Here is a 21,624-nt window from a genome sequence, read left to right on the forward strand (position 1 = left end):
GTTTTAATCGTGTATCGATAGATGGCAGTAAATTTACTGTGACTACAAAATCTACAATGACAGTAACCCTCTATCCTATATATTCTCTTTGATTGATTGGGATTGACGGAGGGTCGCAGCTCTCCAACGAATTTAATTAGGAGGCCTTTTAAAAACTGGCAGGATTCGCACAGCTGGGTTTTTATGAATAATAACTAGACTATTATCATACTTGAGTGGACTGTGAGGAGAATATGAAATATTTTAGAGAGCGCGAAGTTAGGTATAACCCTCTTAGAGCGTCTTCAGGCGGTTCCCTGAGCCAGAAGGCGAAAAATCTCCTCATATGATCATGTTTTTCTAAGAGGCGTTGATATTCGTAGACGTGGAAAAAATATATATAGTACTTGACTATATTATCTTTAACAACATAGCTTCCGATACACGAATTATGGCACTTCGCTCGATACAATTAATTCGCAAAGTAACCTCCAACTCGGACTTTTAATCCTACTTTACTCGGTTATTTATTATGTGATACTATAAACAAAAAAAGAAGAAAAAACAATCTTAACATAAATAGTAATTTCATAGCTTTAGAATTTCGATATTGTAAGGTAACGTTTTTAAAATAAATAAAAACCGACGAAATTCGATCAAAATTGACACTTGGCGCGTATGTTCTTTCCCGTTCTTTCTTGCGAAATGTGACAAAGACAGTGGCAAACCGATGGAACGGCCTTCACATTGTATGATCCGATATTGGATGTAGGACCCTACATCCGCGTAGTCAGGCCGCGGGGGCGCGTCCGGGCGCCGTCTTTAGCGGTCACGCATACTACAAGAAGCATTATGCCTACACATACGCACACAAATAAATATTATCGTTCCGACAGCTGACGGGGGGCTCCGACATGACTGAATTTATCGGAAGCGCCTTTCCGATATCGGATGTCGGAAGGCGCATATGACAAAAACAGCTGCAGGAGAGTGCCATTGGCATTAAGTCCGCCTTTTTTGCGTTATTTATCGTTTTTAGGGTTCCGTACCCAAAGGGTAAAAACGGGACCCTGTTACTAAGACTCCGCTGTCCGTCTGTCTGTCACCAGGCTGTATCTCATGAACCGTGATAGCTAGACAGTTGAAATTTTCACAGATGATGTATTTTTGTTGCCGCTATAACAACAAATACTAAAAAGTACGGAACCCTCGGTGCGCGAGTCCGACTCGCACTTGGCCGGTTTTTTTTTGTAATAATGATTTATTAAATGCATAAATAGTTACAGAGAAACACATATATCTTACATTTTACTTCCTTCTGACATCCGATATCGTATGGGACAATGTGAAAACGCTCTTAAGGTCAGGAAACGTTTTAAATATAGACAACCAAAAGCCACTTACGCTGCGTCTCACGTAGGCGAACACTCGCGAACGCGAAGCGAAGCGGTGCGGCGCGGCGCGACGGGCCCAAGGCGTTCGCGTTCTCAACGAGATCGCCCACGTAGGACACTTCTATAGGTATTAAAGGATTGATTCACCCCGCCCCGCGCCGCGCCGCTTCGCTTTCGCGTGTTGTTCGCCTACGTAGTACGCTGCGTTAGACGCCAACATTTTTGCTTCTTAAATTGGGTTTTTTAGTGCCATCAGCTCTGCCATTTCTTAAAAAATCTAAAACTAAATTATAACTAGGAGTTGGATAAAAATAAAACCTCATAAACATTTAAATCTTATTTACTAGCCCCCATGCAGCGTAGATATGAACATTATAGAGTCATTCTGCTGAATTTCGTAGTTGAGTTCACCACACAGCTCCCAATCTGCGTCGTTGATTAGAACTAGGATACCGGGCCGAACCGAATCACCCTGTAATTAAGTAATAGTACATTGTGATTGTGATACTAGTGTACTACGTTGGTCACTACACAGTACACACGAGGCGATATTGTGCGCGCGAGCTGTAATAAGAAGCGCGCAATAAGAATGCCGATGTGTGTAATAACCAATGCACACGCGTTTCATACGACGTTTTTCAACACACTTGCCAGGAAAAAAGGAATATTGATAATTTTTTTATTGTTAAAACAGTAAAAGTAGTGCATCTATTGTCATACTGCCTGACGCGCCTCTCGCCTGCCGTGGGCGGGCCGGCCGGGCCCCGGCAGGCGGTCATAATAATCATAATCATCATAATCATCATTTATTAATAATATAAAATTACAAGTCAATAGGTACTACCTATACAATATGTAGGTATTATACAATATTATTCTTATTCTATGACATGTGTACAATGCAAGCATCGCACATTTCTCGCGTCAGCATTTAATATAATGAATGATTGCTGTTTATGCGATTACGCTTTAATTCGATTTATATTTCAGTTTACGTACATACGTGCTCCTAGCTAGTACTCATTATATACCTTGGTTATAAATAAAGACATATACATAAATCAGTGTTTCCATCAAGATATCAATCAACCATCAAGATCAAGAATCATATCAGCTCAGATGTACAACCCGTACATCTTTTGGTCCTTCGAAGCTTATCAGTGACTGTGGCAGTGAGTTCGTCCAAACGGCCTCCCACAAGCGGGTCTCACCGTGCGGATTGTCATTGTCATAGGAGTATCAGTTCATCATCGAAGATCATCATTAATTTTGGCAAGAGTTTCAAAACAATCATGCAAGGTTGGTAGCATTCCAGAACGAAGATTGCACTTATTATGCCGAAAAGACTTATAACAAAACCAAAACCTTCTACGAATCAGCTCGGTCTGTATTGCTAGATCATTTGGATACAGCTAAAAAGGCTCCTCTATCACCGAGGCCTAGGCCAATCTCACCGAAACAAGCAGAACGTTCAACACACCCTTCGCCAGAAATGTCCAATTGGGCAGAAGAAAAAACAATAAACACTAAAAATGAAGAAGTGCATCCTGAGCCATCAAATCACCAGAGCCGCGCCGTCCCTCAGCCACAACAATCTGAGAATCAAGAAGAGACGGACATCCGGGCTCCAGTCAATCCAGGGTTCGCAATTCCACCTATTTTCAATTTCACCGAAAACCCAAGCGTCGATGCTGCCAAATTATCAGAGAAGATGAGAAAACAACAGAGCAACTTCAAGGCCTTCGCGCGTACTTTACATTACATCGACCTCTCCACCGTTTACTTATAAAAAGCTCTTTGTGGTCATAGAACGTCTGCTCGAGGAGCCATTGTCTGAGTTTAGTTTTAAACATTGACGCACTTTTTGCAGTAACAATTTCACGCGGAAGGCAATTATACACTTTTCGACCCATAACATGTGATAGCTTTTTAGTTTTCACAAGTTTGTGCGATGCGAGTGGCAGCATTCCGGCGCGCGCGCTGCGCGTTGCGTACCTACGCGGGGCTTCGATGATTGGATTGGAGTCTACTTCATCACGTGTATTTATTGCCATTTGCATTATTAGAAGCGAGGGCAGCGTAAGTATTCCCAACGACTTGAACAATGGCCTCGCGGAGTGACATTGAGGGACACGGCCTATCGCCCGAACGGCGCGCTTCTGGAGCCGGAAGACCCTCTCCCAATCGGCAGCACCGGCCCACAGTTCGACTCCGTACTGCAGGAGTGCGTGGGCCGGCGCCCGCCAAGTCCGTGTTGTAAAATCTACTCGACCACCAGGGGCACCAGGTATAAGAAGGCTCCGTTTCCATACATATTATTAGCAATCAGTTAAATTCTTAAGTCAGTCGGATTATCATTCATTACCTAACAAGTTCTATATAATGAAAACCGGCCAAGTGCGAGTCGGACTCGCGTTCCAAGGGTTCCGTACATTACACAATTTAAACAATGTATTTTTTATGTGGAAATGTCTTTACAAAACCCGTAGGGGTCGGATCAAAAACTAAGTAATTAAGTCCGACTCACGCTTGACTGCTCATTTCTAATAGGTTTTCCGGTGATCTATAGGTAAAGATCTATGTTGTGTATTTTTTTCAAAATTTTTGACCCAGTAGTTTCGGAGATAAAGGGGGCGGAATGGTCATTTTTGCCTATTTTCTTGAATAACTTCTAAACTGTTTATCGTAAAATTATTAAAAAAAATATTTGAGATTCCCACAATGAGCTCTTTCATTTGATATATAATACGATATAGTTTGACAAATGTTATTTTTAAATTTTCTCATTTACCCCCCAAAAGTGGCCCCCATGTTTAAAATTCATTTGTTTGCGTTACATGTCCATCTTTGGGTCACAAACTTACATATGTGTAACAAATTTCAACTTAATTGGTCCAGTAGTTTTGAAGAAAATAGGCTGTGACAGACAGACAGACGCACGAGTGATCCTATAAGGGTTCCGGTTTTTCCTTTTGAGGTACGGAACCCTAAAAAGCACTAAAAGCGGTTCAATAACTTGCATGTTACGAGCAAGTGTGTTGAAAATACATATTACGGGACAATCATAAGGCGAATGTGCGCAGGTAAGTTTTAGGGCGTCCGCTAGCTGGCGCGGTTGCACCGAGTAGGAACGGTTTACCGAAAAATAGTATGAGCAGAGCTAACTGGCGCGTGCGCGCGCTCGCTCTGTGTGCTAAGTGATAACTATGATGATGCAGCTAACTAAAAACTAAATTTGTGAATTTGTTTATTATCAGTTCTTATATTTAGCTAAAGCCCCTCTTGTATAGTGCGACATAAAATTGTAGAAATAAAATTCACTCCCTCTAAACAAGCTCTTAAGCTCGTAAGTGTTCTTTCGAGCGGATGTTGCGCTAACACAAGAGCTCGAATAATATTCATCAATATTATATTTATAGTATGTATGTATGTGTCTATTATTTATATGTGTAATGTGTATGTATGTTTGTATTTATGTAATATATGTAGTTTATAAGTATAATAGTTTGCTTTTCTTCTAATTCATTGTTTTTTTTTTCTTTCTCTCCTTGCACCAATTGTAAGTGTCTCTGTTTGGCCCTATGGTTGACTGGTAGGGAATGCCATTTGGCATTAAGTCCACCATTTGTACATTGTTGTATATATTTTGTGCAATAAAGTTTAAATAAAAAAATGGAACTAAAAAAATTCCATACGAAATTGTTGCCATGTTTAAGCATTTTACGTCAAAGATGTGACAGTTACGTAGGAAGTGGCGCCCGCAATAATTTTCTACAATTTCTTGTCCAACTATATGTAGTTGAGGGCTTCCGGTTTCGAGCGCAATCTTGATAGTTAGCCTCATGATTAATTCCTTTGTCTTTTGCTCATTAATATTGTTTTAAAGTGTAATATCGACAGCTTATTATACAGTAAACTAATGTGGTGGTGTCCAGTGAATGGAGAATTAATCTTGAAGCCCATGTGCTTCTTGTAAAGACGCTATCTCTTTAAAAGAGCTAATAAAATCACCGCACACTGTCTTATACTAACCATACAATTTTAGTAGTATTTTAAGCTCCTAAGACCTTGATACTGGCGAAATAGTCCCACTGAACTGAAGCCATTTCTTTAAAATAATGAATGAATATGTAGTTGTGTAGTTTATAAAAATCACATAAAAGACTAATCTACATCAAAATAAATTATAACAGGACAAGATTAATCAAACTTGGCTATGTAAATAAAGAGCCTTACCTTACCTTATGTAGTCCCTAGTAATATTATATAATATATATCAAATATAGAATGTCTTACCAAGACATTAAAACAGAGAAAACATTGAACATTTAAATGAAACTGCAGGGAAAGAAAAATGGAGAGAATTGGAGGAGGCCTCCACTCAAAGAGGGGTCCAAATTAAATAAACAAATAGTTAATAACATACATAAACTTAACACTAACTACTAGCTATAAGAAAATTACTAACAATACGGAAAAACTTTTAATGTAAAATTGGAAATTTGGAAATAGGCTTTTTTATTTTATTTATTATAGAATGTCTTTCCAAACACTTTACTCACAAACACGAGGGGCTAGCTATGTTTTAACCAATACTAACTAACCTGTAGAAACAACTCTGGCCTTTCCCTTAACAGATTATCCTTCACCCACACCAGCAGCTCCTTTATCGTCCAAGTGTCACGCTGACAATCCGGGAAATACTTCTTAACTGCCGGCAATTCTATCTCCCGCTTCTTAATTTTGTCAAACAGTAATTCCGCACCTCCTCCAAACTCTAGCTGTATTTTTAATTCTGCCATTTTGATAATCTAAAGCAATAAAGATAGATATAGATTTTATGGGGTCCCTTTGTTTGACATAATTATTGAAAGTCATAATGTAATGATTGACTGGCCACATGTTGAGAGACAGGCGGGAAAAATGGAGCAAAATAGTAACAGATTGGTATCCAAGAGGTTGTACACGGGGCCAGAGGAGACCTCGAACAAGATGGGAGGATGAACTCAAACTCACAGCGGGCCCGAACTGGAGAAGAGTGGCCCACGACAGACCTCAATGGAAAGAGCTAGAGGAGGCCTTTGCCAAGCGGCACACTGAGCTACGGGACATACTCTAGCTCAGAATAAAAGGGCTAGATAGATAGAATGTAATGATTGTAATATTATCATTAGTCATAATTCTGAAACCGTTAACTTTTTAGGATTTTCCTCAGGTTATCCTTTAGATAGCTTAGGTTATGTTAGGTGTGTTTTATGGCAAAAACCAAATTATGACTAACGAAAATGGGATGGCGAAATTATGACTTAAAACTACATTTTATATTATTATGTATCGCAAGTTAGGAGACTAATCTATAAGTACTTCACACATCTTACTTCAGAATACTAAAGCTTAACCATGTTTACGAAAAAGTGCTTCGAAGTTCCTAATGCAACGATGGAATAGGTTAGGTTCACTGTTTTCCGGGTACACTAACAAATAAACTTATTTGTCCAGAAATCAAAACACTAACTAGTGGCCGCGAAGTGTTGTAAATGGAATTGTAAAATTTAACTTCTTAAAAACTTGTCACCGCCATCTCGATATCGATATGACCCATTTTTTGAAAAGCGCAAAGTTTACTTTTTGTATAGTTAGTGATTATCGTCATTATCCACCACGAAAATGACTAAATTAGGAACTCACCTTAGCTTTATTAAGTAATTATTTAATATACTTGGATCAAGGGAATTAAATAAATAATTGCAATTGCATTTGTTGGCTGTATATGCTAATTTTTAAGGTTATGTTATTGTTTTCTTTAATTTGTCAGAACTGACAAAAGAAATGTTTGCGAATGTAGCAACATTTTTTTAAATATTAAAAAAAAGGAAAATATCATTTAAAAGGATAAACTAAACTTTTCTTAAATTATTTTAGCTTTAGTGAAAAGTTAATTAAGGTACAACTTCCACAATTTATATTTCGGTAATGATTATACTTGGTAGGAGTTTTTTTCGTTTACATTCGCGTTCCTGTAATTAAATTTAGCTATGTTCATAAACATGCAGGCTAATGTCAAAACTATGAGGCGTTTTACATCATGTGCTCAAACATTTATAATATATGAACATATGAAACATTTTATTCAGAATTTAACAATAATACTCGTTTTGAAACATGATGCTAGTTCATTTACTCGTATATCTTCGAAATAATTATCTGATGTTAGCATAGTTGTTATAATGAATTGATGATTGCCGAAAAACAATGTTGTATTGTATATCCTCCACAACTCTCCATGCATGCTTACGTTTAAATCAGTTGTAATAACGTCTTAACAATTTTTCAATTTTTTCTTTGTTGTTGATAATGATCAAAATGATCCGCCGAGGAATTTACAAATAATATAATACCAATATTAAGACGATTCAAACATAAATAACAATAGATTTTCAGATAAATATTTTGACATCGTGCCATTTAGTACACAATGGCACCGCCATTTGTTGCTTGCCGTATTTGCCGGAGCGTCGAAGGAAAATTGAAAAACTATACGGACAATACATATTTAATAAAAGCGTACGAAGAATTCAGTGGATGTCCGGTAAGTTCCAAAGATTTTGTAAACAATTATTGTGAGGTTTAAACTTTTATCAATAACTTATTCTACAAAACAATGATTTTATCATCAAAAAATTTTTATACCGGTAGCCAATGGATTAGGTTTTTTTTTTTTTTTGTATTTTATAATAATATTATATCTTTGTAATCAAGCACTTTATTTTGCATCCTTAGTTTATTTAATGTATTTTCTTGTTTACTTTAACTGAATCTAGTAGTAATGATTATTCTAATAAGAACATTATAAATATGAAGGTTCATTACTCAATTCACATTCACGCGAAAAGGCTCCACAGATATAAGTAACATTAGGCGTATTATAGAAAACCGGACAAGTGCGAGTCGGACTCGCCCCCTGAGGGTTCCGTACCCAAACTTGGGAGCCTATTACTAAGACTCCGCTGTCCGTCTGTCTGTCACCAGGCTGTATCTCATGAACCGTAATAGCTAGACGGTTGAAATTTTCACAGATGATGTATATCTGTTGCCTATAACTTCTCTGCTCTAACCAACCTTATTGTTTTTTTTTTTTTTTTTTATCAGTTTGTAGAGTGGCCATACATGACGAAGTTCTGCCCAGAATGCGCCTGCCTCATCAGGAAGGTGTACAAGTTCAGGAGGAAATGCAGAAAATCCTACAAGTTTGTGATGCAACATTTGGAGTCGGGTAGAAAGGTGAGATCAGCAATATTGTATATGTTAACTTATCATAATCATAATATCGTTTATTGCACCATGATAAAAAGTTGTTACAAAAAAATACAGAGTATATAAGTATCACATGGACCCCAGAAGGGTGTTGCAAACATTTTCTTAAGCTAAGTATTAATAAGTTTACTTACGTACTAACTTTGGAACATAAACAAGCCTTATAATAGCGGTATATCAAAAGTATATTAATTACTTATGAAAAATATCATCTAGGAATTGTGTGGCCGAGTAGTATGCAAGGAATGATTTCAACTTTTTTTCGTATGTCGCGTCTCTTTCCTCTGCTTTTATATGATTTGGGATGTGATTATAATATTTTACTGCTGCATAATGAGGGCTTTTCCGATATATTTCTAGATTTGGGACAGGTTGCTCAAGCTTATATTTTAGTCTTTTGTTTGGTAGCTATGATATTAACAATTTATTTAAAACCCAATGTTTATTTGTTTATTTAAGCCCCCATCTCCCAGAGGGCTTAATTTGCCAGCTGAAAGCAAACCTTAACATATTAGAATAAAAATTGTTTTTTTTTTTATTGTCTTTTGATGTTCTTTCAAAAGGAAGCAATGTGTTAAAATTCAATACACTTTCTTGACTGAAAGTTACTTTTATTTACGTGCCTAATTTCTTTTCCTTGCCCTTCTCAATCTTTTTGTATATAAATATAACTTATAAAATACATAGTATAAAACAAAGTCGTATTTCCGCTGTCTGTCCCTGATGTATGCTTGGATCTTTAAAACTACACAACGGATTTTGATGCGGTTTGTTTTTGTTAGACAGAGTGATTCAAGAGGAAGGTTTATATGTATAATTTGTAAAGGTTTTGTGTAAATGAGATGAACTACCCGTGCGAAGCCAGGGCGGGTCGCGAGTAACTTATAAAAAGAAAATATTTTTACCAAACTACTATCCAATTAGTCTTGATTCTTCTCTATTAAAAATATTAATACACCATGCTTCACAGATCACCAAACAGTTCATTCAGCTGAGCGGCACAAGCCTATACCACAAGCCAACGGACCTGTCCACATGGCACTCCTATCGCATACCCACCACAGACTACGTACACAACCCGAAGGCTTACAAGCCAAAGAAGAAGAGTGTGGAGGAGCCGGTTTTCTATATTAAACATTTGACAGGTTAGTAGTGTTAGTACTTAATGTTACATTTGACTACTTATTATGTTTGTATGTACAGCAATATTATAATTATTACATCCCTAGTGCAGTAAAGTAAGAAATGTCTCAGATCTCGTGTAATCGATAAACATATGATCTGAGGCTTTCTTATTTATTGGCCGAGGTGTATAGGTATACTATTTTTCTGTTTGAACCGGAAAGCGGCAAGTTCAGTGTGGGAAGTGTGGGCTTTCCGGCTGTAGGGAAGAAAAGTAAATTCCTAAAAGCAGCTTCCTCGCTCAACGCTTGAGCATAGCAATCCAGCGAGGAAATGCTGCCAGCATCCTCCGCACCATGCCACGGGGACCCATTTTAGATAGATTTTTAGTTTTAATTTAGTTAATTGTAGTTTATTTGTGTTAGACTTATATAGTTTGTCAAAGGACTGTCTCATTTCAAACATAGACAGAGAGAATCATACTATCTTTGTCTTACACTAGTACTAGCAGTAGCACCCACAAGAAAAGGATGAGTATAGTTTTTTTGTTCTTATTTACTGCCAATTTGGTTTGACCAACTATAATTATATACCTACATGTTTTTTATTTTAATTATTTAGTTTTGATTGGCTAAAATAAAATACTGTATGTCAAAAAAACTAAAATGATAAGTCCTTACGTCAATGACAGCTATTGTGGAGAAATATATAAATAATGAATAAATTGTTGACAGTTTTCGTAACTTAAGAAACCTTTATTTTTAATAATGAAAAACTGTAAATCAAATCTTACAAAAGTCAGGACATAGCCATAAAAAATTATGACATCAAGTAGTGGGAGGGGAAACAGCCAGATAAAGACTTGTCTCCACTTAATTTCGTTCCCTGAATAAGCTACCACACTTATCGGACCATACTTTTGAGTTAAACTATTCTTTAAAATTTTCCATTTGTTTTGAACTTTTTTTTTTATAATCTGGTTTTTATGGAGGCTTTGGACACTCTAGGTGAACATGTCAACCTCATAGGTGCTATCATAGTTCCCTACTCAAGGGAGAGGTCAATAAAGTGGTAAACACTGATTGCTTTGTCCGATATAGGCTCTGCCAACCAACAATTGATCTGTCCATTGTGCATGGAGCCCAGACTACCAAAAATTATTTTTCTCAAGTCCGAATTCCGGACGCATTCCAACAACACGTGAGACAAGTCATCAGTCTTCTGACAGTTTGCACAGTGGTGACGATTTAACACCCATCATGCACAGAAACTTGTTTGTAGGGATGTGTCCGGACCGGACTCGGAAAGCTGAGACTAACACTTTTCTAGCGAGGTTGGCAGAATCAAACCAGGGTATCCACAAGGGTCTATCTTGGATTGTTCTGTACCAGATTCCACCACCCCTTGATAAAGCTGTTTTGAACTTTACAGTGCCAAAGGACTTAGCAACCGAAATACCAACAGTGGTCCCGGAGCCAATATACGATTTCAACGAACGTTACTACGACTCCTCAGATCTCGAAGAAGAATTGCAATTCAAACCACGGCCTAGAATACCTACTTACACTCTTACAACTAAGGAACAAACCTTGACCATTCCAGGTTTGAACCACCATTGAATAAATATAATAAATATTATTCTAATAGTGCTCAAACTTCCCATTTAGGCATTTGTACTATTGTTCTGTGTTTGAGCACTAACCTCCCGGACGCTTCGGGCCTTCAGCCCTATATACAGTATAAATAAATAAATATTATAGGGACATTCTTACACAAATTGGCTAAGTCCCACGGTAAGCTCAAGTAGGCTTGTGTTGTGGGTACTCAGACAATGATATATGATAGATAGATAGATAGATAAACCATTTATTCGTTTGCCACAATACACACATATTAAAACAGAAGAAACACAGGAGATACAAAAAAGCAACATTAAGATAAAAAACAAAACTTAAAAAAAATAAACCGTAGAATTGCTGTGTGCGTTGCAGCAAAACAAAAGGGTTCTGGCTCAGTTATACACTCCGCTCTTTCGAGCGAAGCACTGGTAATTCTGCTAGAACCCACAATATATAATACCTATACAAATACTTAAATACATAGAAAACATCCATGACTCGGGAACAAATATCTGTGTTCATCACACAAATAAATGCCCTTACCGGGATTCGAACCCAGGACCATCGGCTTCACAGGCAGCATAGTAGTTATAGACATGAAACCTACCGACCAGGGGTAAGAGAAAGACAAATTCATGTATTGACAGGTTAATGTATGGCAGCATAATCCTTTTTCTCTTTCACTCTTATAAATGTCGGTATTAATAAGACTATCTTTCTCTATCAAAGAGTGTCAGGCCCTTGTCAGCCCTACACTGTACTCGGCTAGCTTAGGGTCACGACTGACTATTTAGGCTAGAAGGGTGTAGTATTTAATGATATAGACTTATTAAGATTTTATTTGTATATTTTGACATGCGATCTCATTATACTGTCCGCGCGCCAATTCCGTGCATTCGGAGGTCGTGGAAGTGGGAGGGTGTGCGCCGCGCCCGTACGTACAAAATGACACCACTCTGTCATGACGCCCAACATTCCTAACATTCCTCAGCCGTGCACGGAATTCGCGCACGGACAGTACACAGTTTTGGCAATAAATGAATCTTATTAATTTTTATTTATATTTAATTAATTTTAAACATTGATATTTTTTTATAGAGAAACCAGTAGTTTTTGAAGAACCAGTGCTACCACCAATGATAGTGGAGATTGAACCACCAGAAGAGGCACCGATGATAGCGGAACCGGTTGAAGATCCGGTGATCTTGCCGGAGGAACAAAATGTGGCTGCAAATTTGTGTAAACTGGACTTGATTGAGGAAGAGGAGATTGATGTCAAAATGGAGGATGATATGGTATTTTTTTTATAAAAAAATATGAATAAAAAACGAAGAATGAAAGATATTTGAATAAAAACAACTTTAATTCAGAAAAAACTATAAAATTTATACGATAAATGTCAATTTACTCTTTCTACATATCTATTTGAAAACCCATTTGATTTGTAATAATTTAGTTAATTTTATTGCAAAAGTAATTATAATATTGGAAGATTTGTTGTACTTACACTATATGAATCTAATGATGTGAAATAAATAATTGAATTGAATTGAAAAAATACATAACGGTACTGTCCTACGTCATAATTTTATCGACATCAACTTAAATTGTAGTAAATTTAACTCGTCCCACTTTTTAAACGACAAATAAATTTGCACCCGTCTAACCGGGATATGATAATGAAACATGACTTATTGTTTTAATTCTAAAAACGTATTTATCTGTATTATTTTAGATCGACGACATCTCTGAAGGCCACATTGAGCACGATTACGTTGAAAACGAAGGAAAGCTAGAAATGAAACTGGACCCAGACAATCTGACGCTGCTGGAAATTAAGGCTGAAATGGAACGAGATGGTGAAAATGTAGAAAAGGGAGAGAAGAGAAAGAAGCGCGGGAAAGAGAAAGGTGAGTGTGCCTTTCATTTTTAAGGCCTCTTAGCCATATTTATTTATTTACACTCGTCGAGAGACCCCGAGGCAGGCCGAGAACGAGTGTGTACACGTTACTCCCTTCTCATCTCACTCTTACTCGTCTCGTCCCGTGCTTCTCCTTGGGTCGGTTTTTTGTCGAGTCTCGGCTCCACGAGTGTCTACAACCGGCATTAGAATACTGGTCTAAAATAATTGGTTTAAAATGGCGAGAGACTCCACGAGTGTGTACAGCCGGCATTAGAATACTACGGTCTAAAAGAAGTGTTATAAAAAGACATCTGAATACATACAGTGCTTGGACAGAAGACAGAGGTAAAAACCTGCCAAGTGCTTTAGGTATGTAGCGACCAAGTGCTGGAACATTATCCCCCCTCCAATCAGGAACCTACAAAGTTTAACAAGTTTTAAAACTAAACTTAAAATACTTATACTTCAACACCAGCAGTCACAGGAGGCATTACGACATGACACAAGTTGCTTTTAATATAATTTTAATAGAATATAATGTAATATAATTTTAGTCATAGTTACGTATTTTACATATAGCCAAGTCAATAATAATGTATACCTGTTTCTTCTGTCCTTTATACACGGTCACCCAACGCGTCTGTATATAGTTGTTGTTGTAATGAATTTCTTTGCTGTCCCACATTACAATTGCCCGTGTGGTTATATTCTTGTAGCTATCTCGTTATTTATTTTCCTTAATACGAGTATATGTAATTCCCTTAGTGCACAGTATAAACTCCCAACTATATCACTCCATGGTCAACTGCTGAAACTTTCACCTCGACAAAGTAAATATCACCACTTTTGTTCTGTTGTACTTGTTTTATCTCTTTTGTTAATTGTACATTTAAACGTATGAAAGGCAAAATATATTTTATCGCGTTGTACGGCATAGCCATTTCTTATTCTCATACACATGTTGTTGTCAATAATGACATTGTCAAGTACTGCCATAGACAGTAGACAAGATGGCGCTGGTCGCTGCTGCAAAGGCTGCGTTCAGCTTATGGTTGGGCCGTGTCGTACGGCTGCGATCGTGACCCAAAATGGTCCCGCCGGAAGATCAGCGCTGACCTTCGGTTCAGCATTATGCTGAGGCGAGACCATTTCGTGGTAAACTTCAACTCCTACCTATTTTATAAGTTTCTATAGCTTTAGTATACTTTTGTATGTAATTTTAGTTTTAAGTTTATCATGAATAAAACATTTGAATTTGAATTTGAAGTGCGAGTCGGACTCGCGTTCCAAGGGTTCCGTACATTACACAATTTTTAACAATTTACCTATTTTTTATGTGAAACGTGAGATGTCTTTAAAAAATCCGTAGTAGTCAAAAACTAAGTAATTAAGTCCGACTCACGCTTGACTGCACATTTCTAATAGGTTTTCCTGTGATCTATAGGTAAAGAGCTATTTTGTATAATTTTTTTAAAATTTTAGACCTAGTAGTTTGGGAGATAAAGGGGGGAATGGTAATTTTTTGGCTTTTTTCTTAAATAACTTCTAAACTATTCATTTTAAAATTACAAAAAATATATATTTGAGATTCTCATAACGAGCTCTTTCATTTGATATGTAACACGATATAATTTTAAAAACTACTTTTTAATTTTCTCATTTACCCCCCAACAGTCCCCATCTTATCCCATTATGAAAACGAAAATGGTCAATAAGCTTTATTTTCAGAGGATTGTCGAGTGTCAAAAAAAAGTCAACAGCTTCAAAAGCGAGCGAGACGGAACCAGTCCAACCAGGAGCTGGAGGAGCACTTCACCATCACGCAATTCCACACTGAGGAAGACCAGGTAGGAAGCCAATCTGTGTTTACTTAATTTAATTTTCTATTTAGGCCGCGATGGAGGAAGCGCCAGACATCCATCCAGACAGCAGAAAGCGACTTTGTAGTGATAATATAGGTACTCAAGATCCTAAACTTTTATAATATGCACAGTCAAACATATTTGTTACTATCTTCATAAACAAAATATCCATTTATAAGTAAAAACTGGTACGATAAACCATCCCTCATCCCTATATTTTTCCCCAGGTGCAAGAGTTCCTAAAGAGGAAAGTGGGCGAGGGCTACTTGGAGGGCAAGTACAAGTGCGAGCTGTGTCTCAAGAGCTTCAAGGAACAGAAGTGGATGGACGCGCACAAGCAGAAACACGAGGTGTGAAGACTAGTCGGGTCTGCATGCCATTTGTAATAACAAAGTGTAGCAATGTCATAGTTCACGCAGCTTAGTTTTCTTTTTTTTTTGTGTTACCTATATTATATTTTTTGTCTCAAGAGCTTCAAGGAACAGAAGTGGATGGACACGCACAGTCAGAAACATGAGTGACGGCTAGAGTGGAATCAAGACTCTGCATGCCATTTGTAATGACAAAGTGTGGCAATGGCAATGTCATGTTAATTATTTTTATTTGCATTACCTATATTATAATTATTGTCTCAAGAGCTTCAAGGAACAGAAGTGGATGGACGCGCACAGGCAGAAACATGAGTGACGACTAGAGTCGGGCCAAGACCGCATGGCATTGTAATGACAAATTGTAGCAATGTCGTTAATGTCGCAGCTCACATTTAATTATTTTTATTTGCATTACCTATATTATAATTTTTGTCTCAAGAGCTACAAGGAACAGAAGTGAATGGCCACGCACAGGTAGAAACATGAGGTGTAACGACTAGAGTCGGGCCAAGACTGAATGGCATTGTAATGACAAATTGTGGAAATGTCAATAATGTCGCAGCTCAAATTTAATTATTTTTATTTGCATTACCTATATTATAATTATTGTCTCAAGAGTTACAAGGAACAGAAGTGGATGGACGCGCACAGGCAGAAACATGAGTGACGATTAGATTCGGGCCAAGACTGAATGGCATTGTAATGACAAATTGTGGAAATGTCAATAATGTCGCAGCTCAAATTTAATTATTTTTATTTGCATTACCTATATTATAATTTTTGTCTCAAGAGCTACAAGGAACAGAAGTGGATGGCCACGCACAGGTAGAAACATGAGGTGTAACGACTAGAGTCGGGCCAAGACTGAATGGCATTGTAATGACAAATTGTGGAAATGTCAATAATGTCGCAGCTCAAATTTAATTATTTTTATTTGCATTACCTATATTATAATTTTTGTCTCAAGAGCTACAAGGAACAGAAGTGGATGGACGCGCACAGGCAGAAACATGAGTGACGATTAGATTCGGGCTAAGAATGCATGGCATTGTAAGGACAAAAGTGTAGCAATGTCATCGTTAATGTCGCACCTCACATTTAATTATTTTTATTTGTATTAGGATTATAATTTTTGTTATTTGTCAATGATTCTAAGATTTATTTGTTTATTATTTGTAAGTTACAAGATGTTAAATAAATATTTCAGTATCACCACAGTGTTAAAAGTATGTGGACCGACGACTTTGACGTGTACCGAGCTACTAACAATGGCGATGTATGCAGCTCGGGTGCGCGGTACACCCCTCGCTCCCCGCGCGATTGCCTTATCTAGACGGCTTCGTCGAATGACTGTATTGTTCTATAGACTGTGGTATCACTATGTCGTGCCTATTGGTATACAAATTCAATAAAAATATACACTAATAATATCACAGACAAACAATAATAGTCAGAACAGGGTTATCTCATGCAAGTCATGTAGTAAATGTTAATTAGGTAATTAGAAAAATAATGAACAAGTTTAGGAACAAATCAAATTATTTTATAAAATATTTTGATTTGTGTTTGTGTGTTGGGCGTTAGCCGCGATAGTTAAAGACGCCGGTTCGAATCCGGCCTTCACCACTGGAAGGCTTCGTCACTTTTTCTTTAATTTTTAGAAAAATAATCTTAATATGGGGCATTTTCTATGAAAAGGGACCTTATTGTCGATGGCGCTTACGCCGCACAGCGTCGCACGGCATTGTATTTATATCGGAGCATCGTTTATAATGGCGTAAGCGCCATCGACAATAAGGTCCCTTTTTATAGAAAATACCACATATAATATGATAATAGGATCCATTGTCAATACATTTTAATTTACAAATCCGTCAAAAATTCTGCTATAACGTTAGTATGCTTTCTCGGTAAGAAAGCTTTAAGGTTTCTTTTAAAAACACTACCCTTGTTCTTACATGCTATTTTATTCGCCAGCAAAGAGAATTTAGTAGACATAGTGCTCACTCCATACATCAGTTTTGTTACCAAAAGGACTATTTTCGAAAACATCGAAATTTCAATCAAAATGAGGGACAGGGGTTTTCGTCTTCGTGGAATCCAGTAATTAGCAAATGTAAGGGGAAAAACACATCCCACCACATACCATCGGATGTCGTGAGTGTTGTGTGTAGGCAAAGTGACAACCCTAGCGTACAAGTTAATAATCAAGATCAAGTGCGGGTAGTTCGCAAAACCCGCGCGGCAAGAAGATGTTGATACAATTCCTCACCAGTCTGCCTGTGACCACGAACGTAACGTCACGTTCGAAACGTCAGGCCATAAATAAACGTAAGTTTGTACGCGATTAAGTCCCGTGTTAGTTTTAAAATTATGAGTGAAAAACGTGTTAGTTTAAATCAGTATAATTTAGTATTAATTTTAGTTTTTTATTTGTGTAATTTATTTAAACGCATTATTTTTTTCAGCCGCCCGCCGGATCCTACATATGCACAATTTGCCACATCCGGTGTCGAACCCCGAAGCTGTACCGCACGCACCGTGACTCCAACCACACAACCCGCTTCTCATGCAGGCGATGCCAATTCTTCACTTATAGCAAGTTGGTACACTTTAGAAGCCCATTGAATCAACGAATAAAACCGTTGCAGATTTCGCATGAATAGGAGTTTTCACCTCCGGGTCATACACTCACATGAGTATAAGGCTGCGTTTCCACCAGAGATGCGAGGATGCGTAGCGAGGGATGTGTGACTCCAAGCACACTACCCGCTACTCATGCAGGCGTAGGCGATGCCAATTCTTCACTTATAGCAAGTAAGCAGTTACTTTAGAAGCCCATTGAATCAACGAATTAAATCGTTGCAGATATCGCATGAATAGGAGTTGTCGACTCCGGGTCAATCACAATAGTCAATGCCATCTATTGAACGCGAATTATTTTTAAGTCTCAGTTCCATTTTGTTCTCAGTTAATGTCTAAATTAGATAGACATTGTCAGTCTTCTTGTTTTTTTTATCCATGCTTGTACTGAAGTGAGTGTCTGACTCGGAGTTGAAAACTCCTACTCATGCGATATCTGTAACCTTGTCGAACGTTTGATCCCATAGTAAAAAAAATCGAGAGCTGCTCCGAAAGAGCTATATTATATATCCACCAAGCAAAATATGGCTAAATGATAAAAAAAACCGTGAATTACTCCTCGTACAGAGCGCAGGCGCTAAAACACCACGGGTGGCACGAGGGCGTCGAGCACACCTGCCAGCACTGCGGCGCCACCTTCCGGTGAGCACTTTTTTTATAAATAGATATTATAGGACATTCTCACACAGTTTGACTAAGTCCCACAGTAAGCTCAAGAAGGCTTGTGTTGCGGGTCCTTAGACAACGATATAAATATTATACAAATACATAAATACATAGAAAACACCCATGACTCAGGAACAAATATCTGTGCTCATCACACAAATACATGCCGGGATTCGAACCCAGGATCATCGCCTTCACACGCAGGGTCACTACCCACTAGGCCAGACCAGTCGTCAGACTTATGTTCATTATGAATTTACTTATAGATCATACCACAATATAAAATATTAACTTAGAAAACTATGTAGGAAAATAATGTCTACTGATCGAAGATTTGTATTGAACTGAGAAATCTGAGCCTTCGAAAGGGATTCCAAGAAGGATTTAAATCCATACTAATATTATAAATGCGAAAATCTGTCTGTCTGTCTGTCTTACTGTCTGTGTGTTCCCTCTTCACGCTTAAACCGCTGAACCAATTTAGATGAAATTTGGCATAGAGATAGGTTGAATCCCTGAGAAGGACTTAGGATAGTTTTTATCCCGAAAATCATCCCTTAAGAAAGTAAAAAGCGGGGTGGAATTGAGATAATTAACGAAGTGCCTGCTAATTTGTGTGCATAATATGCTCAAATTTAGATTGCTATGAGATATTTTCCAGGCGCTATTCTTACACTAGCTGCGGTTACTAAAAAAAAGCTAGTAAATTATATTTCTAATTATGTTTTGCTAAGTTCATCCTTTCAAAATGTTGATGTTTTTAATATTTCAGTAAGCACACTACGTACATGGGCCACCTCCGACGCGCGCATCCTTCTGCCCATATATGCGGCGTCTGCGCACGCAGCTTTGTCAGCGCGTACGGACTGAATCTACACATCAAGGCTGTTCACAAGGTAACACACAACTGACATACAACATACATTACTGAACACGAAGCGAGTTTGTGCAAGATAATCCCGTATTTACAAGAGTTGTTGTTAAAACTACACTTTAAAACCCAAAAATTTATTAAAAGAAAACAGCGAGAGAACAATTTTGCTTAATCACTAACTTCAAATCGGATTTTTCTCATCCACCCTCATTTGACTTTTATTAACAAAAAGGGTAGTATATGTAAATGTTACTAGGGGAATAAATGGAACCAGATTTGGATATTTTTTCATTAAACAGTTGTTGTTACAGGATATAAATAAGTTAGAAAACGACAGCACGCGCTGTGAGGAGTGCGACGTGACGTTTGTGTCGCGACAGATGTATGTCAGACATTTACTCATCACAGACAGACACAAGGAAATATCTAAAGATATGTAAGTAATGGTCTTTATGCTAATTATACAGGTTATTAAATAAGTCAGAAAACGAGAGCACGCGCTACGACTCACTCCTTCCCTTTTGACCACTTAAATTATCTTTAACCCCTTATCGCATACTGAGTCATATATGGCGGAGCTGTAATGACAACGATTAAATTTCAAATTTAAACAAAAAAAAATTATATGCAGTAAGGGGTTAACCGTAAGCGTCATACCTGTGGGTTAAAAACTAGTGTTTTGACTCAAATATATAAATAATAAATAAATATAATAGGACATTCTTACACAGAGTGACCAAGTCCTACCCCAAACCCAAAGAGGCTTGTGTTATGGGTACTCAGACAACGATATATATAGTTTAGAATGATTCACGGTTAGTTTCACTAGACTTATATTGACCGGGATATAGTCAAAGTCAAAGTCAAAATATTTTTTATTCAAATAGGCCTAGCAACAAGCACTTTTAAATTGTCAAGTTTTACAAATATTACCTTAATCTAAATATCAGAGCAATTTATTGATGCAGTTATTATTATTCTTAAAAACATTGAATTAATCGAATTTAAACTATCGTGAGACATACGAGTATTAACTTAACTAACTTAGCGGTTACACTCACATGTCGCGCGAGTGACTAAAAACACGTGAGTGTTACCGCTAAGTTAGTTAAGTTAACATTGAATTATTATAGATATGTCAAACTTAATAATAAGAATTTCACAAAAGGGTCGTCAAACACCAAAATTGCACATACACCGTGACACCGTGAATCACGGTCTATATCCTGGTCAATATAAGTCTAACGATATATACCTATATAATATATAAATACTTAAATACATAGAAAACACCCATGACTCAGGAACAAATATCTGTGCTCCTCACACAAATAAATGCCCTTACCGGGATTCGAATCCAGGACCATCGGCTTCGCAAGCAGGGTAGGCCACTAGGCCAGACCGGTATATGTTTTTTTTTTTGTAGATTAGGCTGCCGAAAGTGCGGCGAGCAGTTCGAAAGTGCGGAGGAAATGGAAAAGCACACGCACTATAAGGAGAGGAAGTATGTACGGAAAGACGCGCCGAGACGGACCATCAAGTGTGACGAGGTCAGTCTAAAAAAATCAAAATAAAAATGCATTTATTCAATTTTAAATACAAACAAGCACTTTTAAATTGTCAACTTTTAAATATTACCTTAATCTAAATATCAGAGCAATTTATTGATGCAGTTATTATTATTCTTAAAAACATTGAATTATTATAGATATGTCAAACTTAATAATAAGAATTCACAAAAGGATCGTCAAACACCAAAATTGTATAAAAAATACTAGTCTAGAAACTTTCTAGAATAAAAATCTAAATGTCAAAAAATACAGATTACCTAATATAGGTATTCATTGAATTATCAATTTCATCATTATTAACACAAT

At 37.3% G+C, this 21,624-nt stretch overlaps 2 protein-coding genes across 2 annotated transcripts in view; one reads left to right on the forward strand and one right to left on the reverse strand.

Moving 5' to 3' along the window:
• The window catches only part of LOC134753157 (zinc finger protein 62 homolog), a 136,266-nt gene that overhangs the window by 111,665 nt on the left and 2,977 nt on the right, over positions 1–21,624 (forward strand). The window contains exons 2-14 of the mRNA XM_063688950.1: positions 7,807–7,962; positions 8,523–8,654; positions 9,658–9,832; positions 11,241–11,411; positions 12,527–12,723; positions 13,164–13,338; positions 15,060–15,178; positions 15,421–15,543; positions 18,033–18,166; positions 18,775–18,849; positions 19,646–19,769; positions 20,059–20,183; positions 21,174–21,297. Coding sequence (XP_063545020.1) covers positions 7,849–7,962; positions 8,523–8,654; positions 9,658–9,832; positions 11,241–11,411; positions 12,527–12,723; positions 13,164–13,338; positions 15,060–15,178; positions 15,421–15,543; positions 18,033–18,166; positions 18,775–18,849; positions 19,646–19,769; positions 20,059–20,183; positions 21,174–21,297 — 1,788 coding nt within the window. The 5' untranslated portion in view covers positions 7,807–7,848. The remainder of the gene's footprint in view (positions 1–7,806; positions 7,963–8,522; positions 8,655–9,657; positions 9,833–11,240; positions 11,412–12,526; positions 12,724–13,163; positions 13,339–15,059; positions 15,179–15,420; positions 15,544–18,032; positions 18,167–18,774; positions 18,850–19,645; positions 19,770–20,058; positions 20,184–21,173; positions 21,298–21,624) is intronic.
• Positions 1,698–7,174, reverse strand: LOC134753217 (ubiquitin-related modifier 1). Its single transcript, XM_063689018.1, has 3 exons — positions 7,062–7,174; positions 5,978–6,184; positions 1,698–1,845 (listed from the first exon to the last, which is right to left on the reverse strand). The coding sequence occupies exons 2-3, from the start codon at positions 6,173–6,175 to the stop codon at positions 1,717–1,719; spliced, it is 327 nt and encodes a 108-aa protein (XP_063545088.1). The 5' UTR covers positions 6,176–6,184; positions 7,062–7,174; the 3' UTR covers positions 1,698–1,716.

The sequence above is a fragment of the Cydia strobilella genome, chromosome 26 (genome assembly GCF_947568885.1).
Source record: "Cydia strobilella chromosome 26, ilCydStro3.1, whole genome shotgun sequence".
NCBI lineage: Eukaryota > Metazoa > Arthropoda > Insecta > Lepidoptera > Tortricidae > Cydia > Cydia strobilella.